This window comes from Aspergillus nidulans, chromosome I, assembly GCF_000011425.1.
Source record: "Aspergillus nidulans FGSC A4 chromosome I".
NCBI classification, from domain to species: Eukaryota; Fungi; Ascomycota; class Eurotiomycetes; order Eurotiales; family Aspergillaceae; genus Aspergillus; species Aspergillus nidulans.
The window spans coordinates 1,213,652-1,228,357 of record NC_066257.1 but is presented as its reverse complement, the minus strand read 5'-3'; the positions used below and the strand labels follow the sequence as shown (position 1 = coordinate 1,228,357).

Sequence of the window (14,706 nt, the reverse complement as noted above, 5' to 3'; positions counted from 1 at the left end):
CCGCTTTCATCAAATGACGCTGCCGGACAGGAAATTTCCCAAGCCCGCTCGTCTGTCTTGACCCCCTCATCGGGGCCGAGTCCGCCCGCAAGTATGAACAAAGAAGCACCGCTCTCAATTGCTGAGCGCGACTTTATCCTCGATGCTCTCCGCGAGGGTGTGAGGCTGGATGGCCGTGGGGCCGACCAGCTCCGTCCGCTCACTCTGTCGTTTGGTGAAGAGTACGGCCATGTGAAAGTGCAGCTTGGAAAGACAAGGTTTGTTTTCCATCGCCCGTATGTTAGCACTGCTAACTTTCTCAGCCTTGTCGTTAGGATCTCCGCCGAAGTTGCTAAGCCCCACGATGATCGGCCGTTTGACGGCATCTTCAATATTGCCATGGAGCTTACTGCGATGGGCTCGCCCGCCTGGGAGAACGGCCGGTATGGATGCCGATATGTGTATATGGATGGAGCTAATGCTTTCGCAATAGACAAGGAGATTTAGAAACCTACGTTACGAACGTGTTAGATCGTGTTATTCGCCATTCGAACGCCTTAGATACCGAGTCACTCTGCATCCTGAAAGGCGTCAGCTGCTGGACGATACGCGCTGATGTACACATAACCGACTACGACGGCAATCTGATCGATGCATCGTGTATAGGCGTCATGGCTGGACTCCAACATTTCCGTCGTCCCGACGCTGTGGTCAAGGACGGCCAAGTGATCGTTTACGGACTGGATGAAAGAGTTCCCGCGCCCCTGAACATCACTCATAAGCCCCTTTCGGTTACGTTTCATACATTCGACGACGGAAAGCTTGCTATTCTGGATGCGACGCGGAAAGAAGAGCAGGCTTCGGAAGCGGACGTTGTGATTGGGATGAACAATGCCGGAGATGTCTGCTACCTGTCTAAATTCCAGGGCTCCCCGGTGGATGCCCTGGTGTTTATCACAAAGACCTCGCTCGCACTTGAGAAGGTCAAGTACATCAACGGCATTATTGACAAAGCTCTGCAGGCTGATCTTGCGAAACGGTCTAAGGGTGGGCTCGCGGAGCAAGCCAGAGCAGAGAACGATCGGCCAGTCGCATAGGCAATCTAAGAACGCTTCTCTACGAGTGAATTGTAATGTATGATAGATGAATGAATGCATGATCCAAAGTCAATAGCAGTATTTTTGCATCAAAAAAATGAAAGTCTTCCCCGTCTGAGATACGGATTGACTCTTGACAGCGTTATAGATCAGGGGAGTTTAATTTTGATCACAAAGAGCTCTTTTCTGCTGGTTGAGGCATTGTAAGGAATCAAATCGCAGAGTTATATCTTGAAACAGTAATAAGCGAGTATGTTACCTAAAAATACTAATATAAATTCTTCTTGTGAGAGGCGCCACTAGATCCTTCTTGTGAATCGCCCGCGTCAAGCTCCAGGTCGACAAAGATCAACGGGGCTTGAGCACCGCCGCACGCCAAACCCAACCAGCTGCTAGCGCATCCCGAACTCTGCTTCTTAATTCTCACCTCCAGGCATTCACCATCTTCGGCGAGCGTTTCTTCTCTTGCATTTTTTCCGTTTCGCTTTACTCTGGGATCGCTACCTCTTCTCCATCTCTCGGTCGCTTTACATATTCCACGTGGTGTAAACTCCTTTCCAGTCTCCCACCGGGCCAAACAAAGCAAAGCACCCACTCGAAATCGATGCTCCCCCTGGGCCGCACCACCACATTGACGGTGTTAGCCCTCCCCGATCATCATGGCCAGCGGTAGGGCTCCAGGTCGTCATCCCGCCGCTGGCCGGGATGATGACCTGCTGCAGCTGGAGGAGTCGACTCCCATCTACAACACGGGACGGCCTCCGCCGGTAAACGACGAAAGCCTCTTGCGACAGTACAACATTGACGACTCTGAAAACGCTCAGCCCCGTCCGTCCGTTTCTTATGACAATTTTGTCGGTGGGAGGGTGACACCACACGCCGGCGCCCATGCGACAGGCTCCGCGCCTCCGGTGCATGCCGGAGTGTACATGAACGATCCCTACTCCGGACAGGACGTATCCCGTACGTACTCACAGACTTCCGGCTTGGACAATTACCAGAGGTATTCAATGGATGAGTATGAAGGGGGACATGGGTACTACGATATGACGGGCCAGGATCCGATGGAAGGGGATTCACGCATGCGTGAGCGCAACAGCATACTGAGTATGGGCGGCGGGCTCATGGGCAGGGCGAAACACATGTTGGGAATGAAGCCTGAGTACTCTGAAATGGACCTTCCCTTGACCGAAGCAGGGGCACGAGCTGCGCGAGCCGATAGCACGGTTTCTGAAGATGGCCCCCCGCATGCGAAGAAATCGAGCAAGCCATCATTCAAGTTTGGGTTTGGCCGTAGGACAGTCGACTCGTCTACCCTCGGTCCTCGTATAATCCAGTTAAACAACCCACCAGCCAACGCAGTGCACAAGTTTGTCGATAACCACGTGTCCACGGCAAAGTACAACATCGTCACATTCCTTCCGAAATTCTTATACGAGCAGTTCTCCAAGTACGCCAACTTGTTCTTTTTGTTTACCGCGGTGCTGCAGCAGATTCCAAATGTTTCCCCGACGAATCGATATACGACGATTGGCCCGTTAGTGATTGTATTGTTGGTGTCTGCCATCAAGGAATTGGTTGAGGATTATAAACGAAGGTCATCGGACAAGTCCTTGAACTACTCGAAGACCCAAGTTCTCAAAGGGTCCACATTTCATGAAACCAAATGGGTTGATGTTGCAGTGGGAGACATTGTCCGCGTCGAGTCCGAACAGCCTTTCCCGGCCGACTTGGTTCTCTTGGCCTCTTCGGAACCAGAGGGTTTATGTTATATTGAGACGGCTAACCTTGACGGCGAGACAAACCTCAAAATCAAACAAGCTATTCCGGAAACATCGCACCTGGTCAGCCCGGCTGACCTCAGTCGGCTCAGCGGACGCATTCGCTCCGAGCAACCAAACAGTAGTCTGTATACGTACGAGGCGACTTTGACAATGCATGCTGGTGGAGGAGAAAGGGAGCTTCCGTTAGCGCCGGACCAGCTTATGCTCCGAGGAGCTACGCTTCGAAACACGCCATGGATTCATGGCGTTGTTGTTTTTACCGGCCACGAGACGAAACTGATGCGAAATGCCACTGCGACTCCGATCAAGCGTACTGCAGTGGAGCGTATGGTCAATATCCAGATCTTGATGTTGGTCAGCATTCTTGTTGCATTAAGTGTGGTCAGTTCGGTAGGCGACTTGATCATCCGCCAGACTGAAAAGGATAAGCTTACCTACCTCGACTACGGCAGCACCAACCCTGGGAAGCAGTTCATCATGGACATCTTCACGTACTGGGTGCTCTACTCGAATCTGGTCCCTATTTCGCTCTTTGTCACCATCGAAATTGTCAAATACTCGCAAGCCTTTCTGATCAATTCCGACCTGGACATCTACTACGACGTTACGGATACCCCGGCTACATGCAGAACATCATCGTTGGTTGAAGAACTAGGTCAAATTGAATATATCTTCTCGGACAAGACTGGTACTTTGACGTGCAACATGATGGAGTTCAAGGAGTGTACGATAGGCGGCATTCAGTACGGAGAGGATGTGGCCGAAGACAGGCGGGCTACCGTTGAGGACGGAGTTGAGGTGGGCGTGCACGATTTTAAAAAGCTGCGCCAGAACCTAGAGTCTCATCCCACCAAAGATGCGATACATCACTTCTTGACGCTTCTCGCTACTTGCCACACCGTCATTCCCGAGCGATCCGAAGCGGACCCCGATAAAATCAAATATCAAGCGGCATCTCCAGACGAAGGAGCTCTTGTTGAAGGTGCTGCTCGGATGGGTTACAAGTTTAGCAACAGAAAGCCTAGATCTGTTATTATCACAGTGGCGGGACAGGAGTACGAGTATGAGCTATTGGCAGTTTGTGAATTCAACTCCACAAGAAAGCGCATGTCCACGATCTTCCGTTGTCCCGATGGGCGAATCCGCATCTACATCAAGGGTGCTGATACAGTTATCCTCGAGCGTCTACACCAAGACAACCCTATCGTTGAAGGGACACTGCAACATCTTGAGGAATATGCGTCGGACGGTCTTCGGACCCTCTGTCTGGCCATGCGCGAAATTCCTGAGGATGAATTCCAGCAATGGTATCAGATATTTGACAAAGCCGCAACAACAGTCGGCGGTAACCGTGCAGAAGAGCTCGACAAAGCTGCCGAGCTTATTGAGAAAGATTTCTACCTTCTTGGTGCCACCGCCAAGGAGGACAGATTGCAGGATGGTGTGCCGGATACTATTCACACTCTGCAAACTGCCGGCATCAAGATCTGGGTCCTGACTGGTGACAGACAGGAGACTGCCATCAACATCGGCATGTCCTGCAAGTTGATCTCTGAGGACATGACTCTTCTGATTGTCAACGAAGACAGTGCTGAGGCGACCAGAGATAACTTGACGAAGAAGCTCCAAGCTGTCCAGAGTCAGACTGAAGCCGAACAAATGGCCCTTATTATAGACGGCAGGTCTTTGACGTTTGCACTAGAGAAGGACATGGAAAAGCTGTTCCTTGACCTTGCGGTGCTGTGCAAGGCCGTTGTTTGCTGGTATGTTTCTCACTCGCTTCCCGAAAGAAAGGCGCTAACAGTTGCAGTCGTGTCTCGCCCCTTCAAAAAGCTCTTGTCGTCAAACTTGTCAAGCGTCATCTCAAGTCGTTGCTTTTGGCTATTGGCGATGGTGCCAACGACGTGTCCATGATCCAAGCGGCTCACGTTGGTGTCGGTATCAGCGGTGTAGAAGGTTTGCAGGCAGCAAGATCTGCTGATGTTTCTATCGCTCAATTTCGTTATCTTCGCAAACTGCTTCTTGTGCATGGTGCTTGGAGTTATCATCGAATCAGTCGTGTCATTCTGTACTCTTTCTACAAGAATATTGCGCTTTACATGACGCAGTTTTGGGTAAGTCTACTACTTGTTCGAATTGTCTCAAGCTAATGTTCCCAGTACTCCTTCCAAAATGCATTCTCTGGTGAAGTTATCTACGAATCATGGACACTATCATTTTACAACGTTTTCTTCACAGTCCTTCCTCCATTCGCCATGGGTATTTGCGATCAATTCATCTCTGCTCGTCTCCTAGACCGGTATCCCCAGCTATATCAGCTTGGGCAGAAGGGACTGTTCTTCAAGCGCCACAGCTTCTGGTCGTGGATCGCCAATGGATTTTACCATTCTCTGCTACTGTATATCGTCTCTCAACTGATTTTCCTCTATGATCTCCCACAAGCCGACGGCAAGGTTGCCGGCCATTGGGTCTGGGGCTCGGCGCTGTACACCGCCGTTCTGGCCACCGTTCTTGGAAAGGCGGCACTGATCACCAATATCTGGACGAAATACACGTTCATCGCTATTCCTGGCTCGATGATTATTTGGCTCGCGTTTCTTCCGGCCTATGGATATGCAGCACCGGCTATTGGGTTCTCGGAAGAATACTACGGCACTATCCCCCGGCTTTTTACCTCCCCGATCTTCTATTTGATGGCCATTGTTCTTCCTTGCATCTGTCTTCTCCGCGATTACGCCTGGAAGTACGCCAAGCGCATGTACTACCCTCAGCATTACCACCACGTCCAAGAGATCCAGAAATACAACGTCCAGGATTACCGGCCCCGCATGGAACAGTTCCAAAAGGCAATCCGGAAGGTGCGCCAGGTGCAGCGCATGCGCAAGCAACGAGGTTACGCGTTCAGTCAGGCCGACGAGGGCGGACAGATGCGTGTTGTCAATGCTTATGATACCACGAGGGGAAGAGGGCGATACGGAGAAATGACCAGCTCGCGAAATTTGGTTTGATATTTTTGTTTTCTTTTTGTTCAAGTGCATTCGGTACTGCATCTTTGTTATCTACTCTTCTCTGATTTGGGAACTCTTGTGAGCGAGTTTTCAGCATGTATGTACCTAATGAATTGATTACTAAATGAACTGATTAACATTACAATACCTGCACCAGCGCATGCACTGCCTTGAAGCTTGGTGAGAAGCTGAGTCTTACCACCTATATCTGACCATCGCTATCCATCCGCCATATCTGGGCCAGGCAAAGAACCCCTCTGAAAGAGTTGATGCATTCAAGACCCACTCCCCCAGAACCCAACTCAACCCCATTCGATCTCTATACTCTACTCCAGCGAGTTGCGACTTGTGCCGTGCTGCAATGTGGGTAACTTCTCCATCATGTGAGCTCGACCGATGATTACCCGAGAACAACACCTGGAGCTGTCCAACTGGACCATTTCCTGTCCCTCTCTCCCCTTTCTCTGACCGACTTCTATTACCCTCACCGGACCCCTTTTGGACATATAAAGCTCCTCGATCCCCTTCAGCAGCCACTTTGATTACCTTGCCATTTCATTCTTAACGATTATCACCCATAAACTGTCTCCCAGAGCATCGGACTAACCCCGATACCACAATGGGTGCCAACGCCAAAGCCCAATCCTGGCTTCATAAGCTAGAGGAACAAGGTATGCTCTGCGCCTTTCATGAAGAGGGAACAGGATCCTTGACTAACCAGACAATGCCAGTTAACGTCGACGTCGATGCCATGGATCCAGACTTCATCAAGTCCCTGCCCATCACCCCGCACGACATGACGAGCAACCAAATCCACGTGCATGGTCAAATAAGTGAGCCCAAGAACAGACAGCTACTGCTTGATGTCGCCAGGGAGTACAAGGACCGTAGCTGGGTGGATGTCTATACGCGTGTGGTAAGTCACTCACTCGGCCAATTCTGTTTCCTCTCAGGGCCCTCGCTTCAAGAATGATAGTAGCCTGACAAACAATTGACAAAGGCCGTCCTCCTCTGCAAAAAGAATATAAACCTCATCTCCGGTCGTGTCCTCCTGCAAATCCTCCCTTCGTATGCCTACGACAGGGATAAAGTCCTTTCCCATGCACGACTATACGCGAAAGAATTCGAATCAGTGGAGATTACCAAGGACAGATTCTGCATTAAGATTCCGTCAACCGGCCCCGCGCTCAGTGTCTGTTCTACACTCGAGGCGGAGGGGATTCGCACTCTGGGCACGGCGGTATTCTCGCTTCCGCAAGCGATTGCGGCCAGTCAGGCCGGATGTCTCTATATTAGCCCTTATTTCAATGGTAAGTGTCTAGAGAAAGCGTGGAAGCTCAATGGAAGTGGTAATACGCTAATGGATGAGGAGAATAGAAATAAGGGCCAACTTCAATCTATCCCTCTGGCCGAACGTCGAGGACCCCGCGACGCAGCATACCATGTCTGCACGACTGATGCAGATGCTCGAGATGTATAGGAAACTATACAAAGAAACGGGAAAGACACAGCCGCTAATTAAGAATGCGAAGTACGCGCAGCCCCATCAGTGTTCTGATTTTCCCACCAGTCAGCATACTGGGTTGAGTTGAGCTGATACGCTAACGAGGACGTCTGGTTGCAGCTTCATAAGCCCCAAGGAAGCTCTCGCCCAGGGCGAATTCGGTGTAGATTCCGCCACCGTCTCCGCAGAAGTTCTGTCACAGCTTGCAAATATCCCATATGACGTCTCTGTCCGCCCATCAGGGATCGTTGACATCCCCAAACCGCAATACCCCGAGCACCAGAACTCTGTGTCCTCTACCCCCAAACGTCTGCAACATCTCGCAACTACGGATCCGTTAGCTGCGGCGGACTGGGATGGAAGTATTGCGAGCACGGACGTGGATTATCTGAAACACAACGGCGCGGAACTCGAGAAGGCTATTAAGGCTGATCCCATTGCGAGTGCGAGGATCAGTGATGCCCTGGACGTGTTCTTGAAGGTTGAGGGGGAAAGTAGGGAGTTGATCGAGGGGGTTATGAAGGAGCTTGCCTAAGGTGGTAACAGCTGGTTTGGTAAGCTACCAAACCAGGATACGGTTTCGTCCGTGCATTTGCATTCACTGTTGGGAAGGAAAGCATAGACAGATGGATAATAGATAAGTAGAGAATAGATGTCGCAGGATGCTGGACCTGTGTCAGAATCTAGCTCGTAAGAGATTGGCATATATATCTCTTCTTGCTCTGCTGAATGAACGAAAGCTATCCTTGTGGAATTGTAAGATAGGTATGATTGCCTTGAGTGTTCGGCGACCCCCTTAGTATGTTAGCTGTCGCTAAAGCGCCTGGGACAGAAATCTTTGAAGTAGGACAAGGCGACATGTTAGGCTATCCTTGCACATCATCGGCCTATGGACTCGAGACTCAGGCCCTACAATATCTAGCTTGCATGATGTAGATGTGAGAGCCCAGTAGAGGCGCAAGTCTACCTGGGTAGTTGCTTATCTAGACACTGTCAGCCCCGGTGGCCGAGGCTTTGCTCAGTCTTGTTGGGTCAGAATCAAGACGGGCTAGCAGCTGCATGTCCAGAGAACTCATGCTGAACCAAAATTATGCACGAAGTCAACTACCGCGTACATCTCTCCTCCGGCGGCCTCCACCCGACTCCCAACCCTTCCATTACCATCCTCTCCCTTTCTTGCCATGTCTCGCCTCTAGCCTCAAGATCAATGACCTGGCCGCCCGTCACGCGCTCTCTCACGCCAGACGAGTCGAACTTCCAGCCATGCGCCTTCTTTGCGTACCGCCTTAGATCCCGCTCGAAAGTTGTATCGCCCGACCAGCCGAGCACGGCGCAGCCAACCGTGCGCCATGGGGAGACGATGATGTCGACACGGCGGTGCGGGTTGGTATTTGCACTGCTCGCCTGTGTACCGGAGCCAAGTTTGTCTTTAGGGGTCTGCCAGACAACAAGCGCCTTATCCAAACTGTCAAAATGATTACGATCGTCGTCATCGCCACGGTAGGGAAGAGTCTGCTGGTCACGTTTTGAAGTTGTCAGGTGCAGGGCTAGGGTGTGGGTAATCCAGCCCTCGGATTCTAGGGATGCGACGACGTCAACGACCAGGTTGTGCGTTATCGCTTCGTCGCGGTGGCTAAGGATTATATCGACATCGTGGGAGACGGGTTTGCCGCGGCGGTAGCTGCCCACGATGATACACTCCACACCGTGGCCGTCGTACTGTGCGGTCGGACGGACAGAGGCCGAGTTCGCATGCTGGCATATGATCTTGCCAATAGCCTCGGTTTCCTCCCTGGGAATGTCGAGAAGGAATTCATCGTAGTACTTGACGCCGATTTGCTGCACGCGTGAGAGCGAGTGCCAACCGTGCTCGACAATATCATCAAGATCGCGCCATTGTCTGGCGTAGAAGAATTCTCGTGCTGTTTTCGAGCCCACACCCCATATGTTGTAGAACGTGTGCAAGGTGCGCAGGTCCGGGTCTTTATCGAGCGCCTCGGCTGCAGCAAGGGTACCACTCTCGCTAGCTTTGAATTCAACAAAGAGGTTAGCGATCTTGCTGTCGCATCCGGGCAAGGAGAGGATCTGGGATCCGCGTCTGATTTCATACGGGTATGCTGCTATTGCTGCGATAGCAGTGCTGTACGCGCGAACCCCAATCTCGTCGAGGTTCAGCTCGCGGATCGTGCGGATCTTGACGAGCTGGTTAATGAAGGCATTGTTGGGGGTGTTGAGGAATGAGGACCGCATGCAGGCGTACATGACGCCGTCGCGGACCCATTCTGGTGGCGGTGGTAAGGGCTCTGCCTCTTCGTTTTCGGATGTTGTTTGCCGGTACAACTTTGGAGGTGCGCGGTGGCTGGCCACCCTGTCATGTTTGTCCGTAGACGGAGGAAACGGGGCTTTGAATGCGGCGTCTTGCTTGGCCCGGTCAAGGATAGCCTGTGAGTTTGCGGTCTCATCATCGCCCCTTGTTGCAGGTCGCTCGATCTTGCGCGCATGATACACAACAAACGAAGCCAGTGGTAGGAGCGTCTGCGCCTCAGCGCATTGCGCCAACCAATCCAGTCGCACAACTCTAATCACCCCTTCGTCTTTGCTTAGCAGTTTTGACACGCTCGTCCTTTCACTCCTTTTCGATTCCGACAGCTGTGGATGCTCGAGATGCGCCGTGAGCCGTCTACCATCTTCTTCACTCTCATCCTCCGTGCTCAAGTATATTTCACTCACTGCACTCCCATTCCTTCCGCTCTCTAACCGTCGCCGTTTCGCCGGTGGACCTGAAGTATGTGAGGAGGTGCTCTCCACCTCCTCTGTCCACACTCCTCTCGACCTCAGCTCCAGCGCCGCGCGCTTCTTCTGCCTGACCTTGCCGAGAATCAATGTAGCCTCTGCAACATCGTATGTCAGGCGTGCGCCGTGCTGGATCAAAGTCTCCTCGGTTTGATGGAGCGCGTCAAGGTCTAGATGGGTGGGAAGAACATATATTGGTGGGCACTTTGCGAGACTGAAGCCGGACTCCGTTGTCAACAGGTCTGCTTCGATATCGAGATCTTGACCTGGGTCTGAGGGCGTAAGAGATGCTGTAGATGTGGAGGACATTGTGGTTGAATTTAGTAATCATGGTTGATGATGTAGGAACGATGTATATATTGTAACTCTGCTTCATAAACCGTACATACAAGGTTTTGTAGCTCGTGCAGCGCAATTATGCATCCATGATTGAAGACTCGGCAGCATCGTATTCTCTATGCGGGGAAGCGGCGGGGAATATCAGCGGGATGGGTTATGTCCTCTGCGGTAGCGCTCATGGATTGCTAATAAGTCCTGCTATTTTACCGTCATTGCGCATTATAAATCTCGAGCATGTCCGGAATCGATTGTCATGAAGATGAAAGAAGTTCAGTTGCGGGGAGACTTAGGGATCGAAGAACGCAGATGACGTCGGTTGTCATCACCAAGTGTTTCTGCCTTTGTGCCTAAGGCGCATTTTCCTATATATCCAACGCCCTATACTTTCTTCCCCCAGTTCGGCACTTGGGCCTTCATTCACGACCGTAATTATCTCTCGGACCATAATGACCCAAACATATCCGTATCCAGTTTACCCGGTCCTCACTTACTTAGTATTTCCCTTAGGCTGCACATGCACACTCCCATACGTGACACTCGAGCCTCCCTCATTCAACGGCGTATCAACCCTTGGGATAGACGTCCCGGCATCGGTGCCAGTGTCCTCACCCCTATACGCCCCCTCCTCATCCCCAGCACTAGCAGCATCTTTCCCATACCTCTTTCCAATCCATCTGCGCCACGGCTTATAAACGAAAACGCTCAGAATTCCAAACACCAAGAAAGCACCACAGATTCCACCGCCAATAACATCGTAGTAGTCGCCCGCTGTCTGCACACCGTCCCAGAAGCGGCCGGTTGGCTCGGCGACATTCAGGATGAGTGTGAGGAGCTGGATGATGCCGATAATGATGGCCACAATCACGGTGAGGGTGGTCAGCACGATGGAGTAGTAAAGGAAGGCGACGGGGTCGCGGTGGTTCTGGGGTGTTGTAATGGGATCGTCCAGAGTAGATGCAGCGTCGGGGGTCAGCTCGGCGCTCATTAAGGGAGATTGCGAGGTCGTTGAGTCAGTGCGTTTTGGTGGGAGAAAGTTCGTAGCTGGCTGCACGTAGAGCGCGAGCATTAGGGCTCCATCGGTAGTGTCAAGCAAGCACATTCCGGCTGCAAATGAGTGATTAGTAACCTCAATAGTTTCCCCGGGGGAGAGTAAGAGAAACCTGTAAACAGTATGGGAAAGATGAGAATAACCCAAAAGGAGGTCCCCTTTGCAGCCTCGATAGACGAAATCCCCAGAAGTGCAATCTCAGATGACGTATCAAAGCCGAGTCCGAACAATATACCCAGCGGGTACATTTTCCATGGCCTGCCATACATCAGCAGCCAGCCGTGCAAGCGCTGCAGGATATAGTCTTACCGATCAATCAACTTGAAGGCCCGCTTCAAGACTCGAAACAGCACACCCCCGCCCTCAATCTTCCATGCCTCGTCCTCCTGTCCCTCTGGCAGGTTCAGCACCTTCTGCATCTGCTTGTACAGCTTATATAGAATATACGCATTCATAAACCCAAGCAGAATCAGGAACGCCGCGCTGACAGACGTCCCGATAATACCGCCGATTGTGCTGAACTTGTCAAAACGCGAGGATACCGCCGCCGCGGTGGCTGCCACCACGATCGAGGTGATGATCACGATAGTGGAGTGGCCGAGCGAGAAAAATGTACCTACCGTTACTGGCCTCTGGCCTGTTGCGAGCAGACGGCGGGTCATTAGGTCAATGGCCTGGATACATTAGCCGAGTCTTCTGAAGACGTTAAGGACTGCGGAGGTCTACCGAGATGTGATCTGCGTCAAAGGCGTGTCGCAGACCAAGGGTATATGATAGAACAGCGTTCGAGACCAACGATCTCAACCTCTCGTCAACTAGACGCCCATGCCACGAAGATGGGAGACTCACGGATGGTATTTCTTTAAACCTGGTTAGTCGTCATATCCCAACACCATTCAAAAGCGAGAAACATACCAGGACAATCGCTACAGCAACCCATACGACCACATTAACAAACGCAACAAGCAAGATAACCGCTATTGAGCGCAGAGGAACCTTGCGGATCCCAGGCAGCCGACTATGCGAGCGCTCGGCATGCCGGATGAGAGACTTGGCCGTCCATTTCTTGTCATCCAGATCGGATTCAATGAACGGGGAATCGGCGGGAGGTCGCGTCGACATCCTGAATCTTTACTCCCACCTCGAGATGGTCGGAAAAGGACTGAAAAGAGAGAATATGGAATCTTTTCTGTTCAAGAGCGAGCTGGTGAGGGGAAATAATTATTCTAGTGGGGCGATAAGAGAGTGCGTTATCAATCCATCCACATACACGCACAGATCCAATCAGGGTCTAGGCTTAGACAAGCCTTTTGCTAATCGACTGCTGTTGTAGACTGCGGACGAGACGGATATCGCCGGTCTAAAGCCTTCGTAGTCATAGAAATGAGACTCCCGTAATATCCAGATAGTGACGGCGAAGTGACATTGAAGTAATAGTTGCTTAACCCCACCGGGTGACATATCCGGCGGACGACGCCGAACGGACCAAATATTTACAAGGCAAGTGGATCGCTTCGCCGAAAGCTGCATTTGCTAACTATATACAGTTATATATATACAATTCAAGAAATTCGTCTCATCATGAGTCGTGCAGTCCCAGCAATGGATGACATGGGACGCGCAGCTGCGCTGGCGTATGACTGCTCAGTCTCAGTGTCCTGGGCCTGGACCACGCAGAAGTCTGTCGTGGCCAAGGTCGGTGGTCTTCAGGAGACTCCCCGATATGGACTGTTGGATGTCGGAGCGGAGGTGCTCTGACTCGTCTTCGGCGGACGGGGTCTCTCGTTGGTCGGAAGATGACCGGTGAGTCCGGTGAGTCCGCGATGGGCGATCGAATCGATCTGTTTAATAGGTGTATGATTGCTTGACTGCCGCAGCTTGTCAAGCTCCCCGATTCTATTCAAGCCGCAGCAAGTACAGTCGGCGAAGGTGTCCACTTTGTAACAGTCGGCTGAGTTTTCTTAAACCCGGGCCCAAAGAGCAGATTCCATTCATTGCGCGTAATGGGCGTGACATCCGACGCGGAGAGCGGCGTCTTCGGGCCCCTCTTGGTCAGCGTTCCAGCGGGAGAGAGTCCTGACTTTTGCGTTGCCGCTGGCTTCCTGATACGCACAGTGCGGACGGGCGACTTCTTCTTCTCGACGACGACAATTGCGGCCTTGGGCGCCGGAGGGATGACGATGCCGTCCTGCTTATATTGCTTCTTATACAGGTCCGCAACATGAGCAATCAATTCGTCGGAGACGTCGAGCTGCTCGTACACGCGGTGGAAAAAGGCCTTGCTGAAGGGACGGCCGTTGAAGTCCTCGATCGTGCGGTGGAGGAGCCGCACGCACGAGTTGATATATGATTCGGGAGGTGCAGTTGCCTTGGACCCAGAACTCGATCCTGATGCAGAGAGGATGCATAGTCGACGCTTGAAGGTATAGATCCGGTCGACATTAAGCAGCGTCAACCCCTCTCGCGAGAACACAACTTCATTCTGCAAAATCGACCGCTCGATCAGGTACTCGTTCGCATGGCGTTCATGGTGCGACCGTGCAAGAGCATCAGACCAGCTCTGGCCGAGTGCGAATCTAGCAGCTGCCTTGGCAATTGTGCGTGTGAGCGTTCGAGATACTGAAGGTTCCAGCGTGGTTGAAGGGATGACGATTAAGTCTGAAGGCTGGCCCGTGGGATACGGCTTCCCGCGGCCGACAAGGAGCGTAACGTGCATAAGTTTCTGCTGAAGCTTGTGCGAGATGTATTCGAGGGCAGGAATGATAGAAGGCGTCAGAGTCTCAGAGTCGAAGGTGAAGTCTGCGGACAGGGGGGACGAGATCATGTCTGAAGTAACACTCCGGGGGGAGCTGGGCACGTAGATGCCCGTTGGCCGGGGGAGGCGGATGGCGACCATGTTCATCAGCGAGTATGGCTATGAATTCTTTGAATGCTTAGTAGAATTTGAAGATGGTGAGTTGCACAAGCAGCTGTGACAGGGGACGCGCAGCAGGGACTGGATCGATAAATAACCTCCCCTCCATGCAGGCTCTCCTCCTGGGTGAGGGGAACGCCTAGCCAACACACTCTCCCGCCTCTCTCTCAAGGTAATATTATGCTGACCTTCCGTTCTAATGATAGCAAAATTCATTGAATCTGACCAGCAAATGAAACA

General features: G+C 51.9%; 6 protein-coding genes across 6 annotated transcripts, besides 1 other annotated feature; 3 read left to right on the top strand and 3 right to left on the bottom strand.

Annotated features, from left to right (window-relative positions):
• Nucleotides 1-14,706: part of a sequence feature (contig 1.104 1606..297769(-1)) that runs on past both edges of the window.
• ANIA_06111 (exosome non-catalytic core subunit RRP45) lies at nt 28-1,076 on the top strand (the record flags this gene model as incomplete). The annotated part of the gene is made up of 3 exons (XM_658623.2): nt 28-257; nt 303-422; nt 473-1,076. The coding sequence occupies exons 1-3, from the start codon at nt 94-96 to the stop codon at nt 1,074-1,076; spliced, it is 888 nt and encodes a 295-aa protein (XP_663715.1). The 5' UTR covers nt 28-93.
• On the top strand, nt 1,736-5,916 carry ANIA_06112 (aminophospholipid-translocating P4-type ATPase DRS2; the record flags this gene model as incomplete). The annotated part of the gene is made up of 3 exons (XM_658624.2): nt 1,736-4,623; nt 4,665-4,974; nt 5,020-5,916. The coding sequence occupies 3 exons, from the start codon at nt 1,736-1,738 to the stop codon at nt 5,866-5,868; spliced, it is 4,047 nt and encodes a 1,348-aa protein (XP_663716.1). The 3' UTR covers nt 5,869-5,916.
• On the top strand, nt 6,488-7,971 carry ANIA_06113 (uncharacterized protein; the record flags this gene model as incomplete). The annotated part of the gene is made up of 4 exons (XM_658625.2): nt 6,488-6,784; nt 6,869-7,178; nt 7,246-7,399; nt 7,493-7,971. The coding sequence occupies 4 exons, from the start codon at nt 6,488-6,490 to the stop codon at nt 7,905-7,907; spliced, it is 1,176 nt and encodes a 391-aa protein (XP_663717.1). The 3' UTR covers nt 7,908-7,971.
• On the bottom strand, nt 8,477-10,523 carry ANIA_06114 (type-X family DNA polymerase; the record flags this gene model as incomplete). Its single annotated transcript, XM_658626.2, has 1 exon — nt 8,477-10,523. The coding sequence occupies exon 1, from the start codon at nt 10,472-10,474 to the stop codon at nt 8,477-8,479; it is 1,998 nt and encodes a 665-aa protein (XP_663718.1). The 5' UTR covers nt 10,475-10,523.
• On the bottom strand, nt 10,983-12,674 carry ANIA_06115 (HoxN/HupN/NixA family nickel/cobalt transporter; the record flags this gene model as incomplete). The annotated part of the gene is made up of 6 exons (XM_050611924.1): nt 10,983-11,477; nt 11,556-11,608; nt 11,665-11,810; nt 11,862-12,226; nt 12,279-12,359; nt 12,468-12,674. 6 exons carry the CDS (start codon nt 12,672-12,674, stop codon nt 10,992-10,994), a joined length of 1,338 nt encoding a protein of 445 aa, XP_050467003.1. The 3' UTR covers nt 10,983-10,991.
• Nucleotides 13,453-14,448, bottom strand: ANIA_06116 (uncharacterized protein; the record flags this gene model as incomplete). The annotated part of the gene is made up of 1 exon (XM_658628.1): nt 13,453-14,448. One exon carries the CDS (start codon nt 14,446-14,448, stop codon nt 13,453-13,455), a length of 996 nt encoding a protein of 331 aa, XP_663720.1.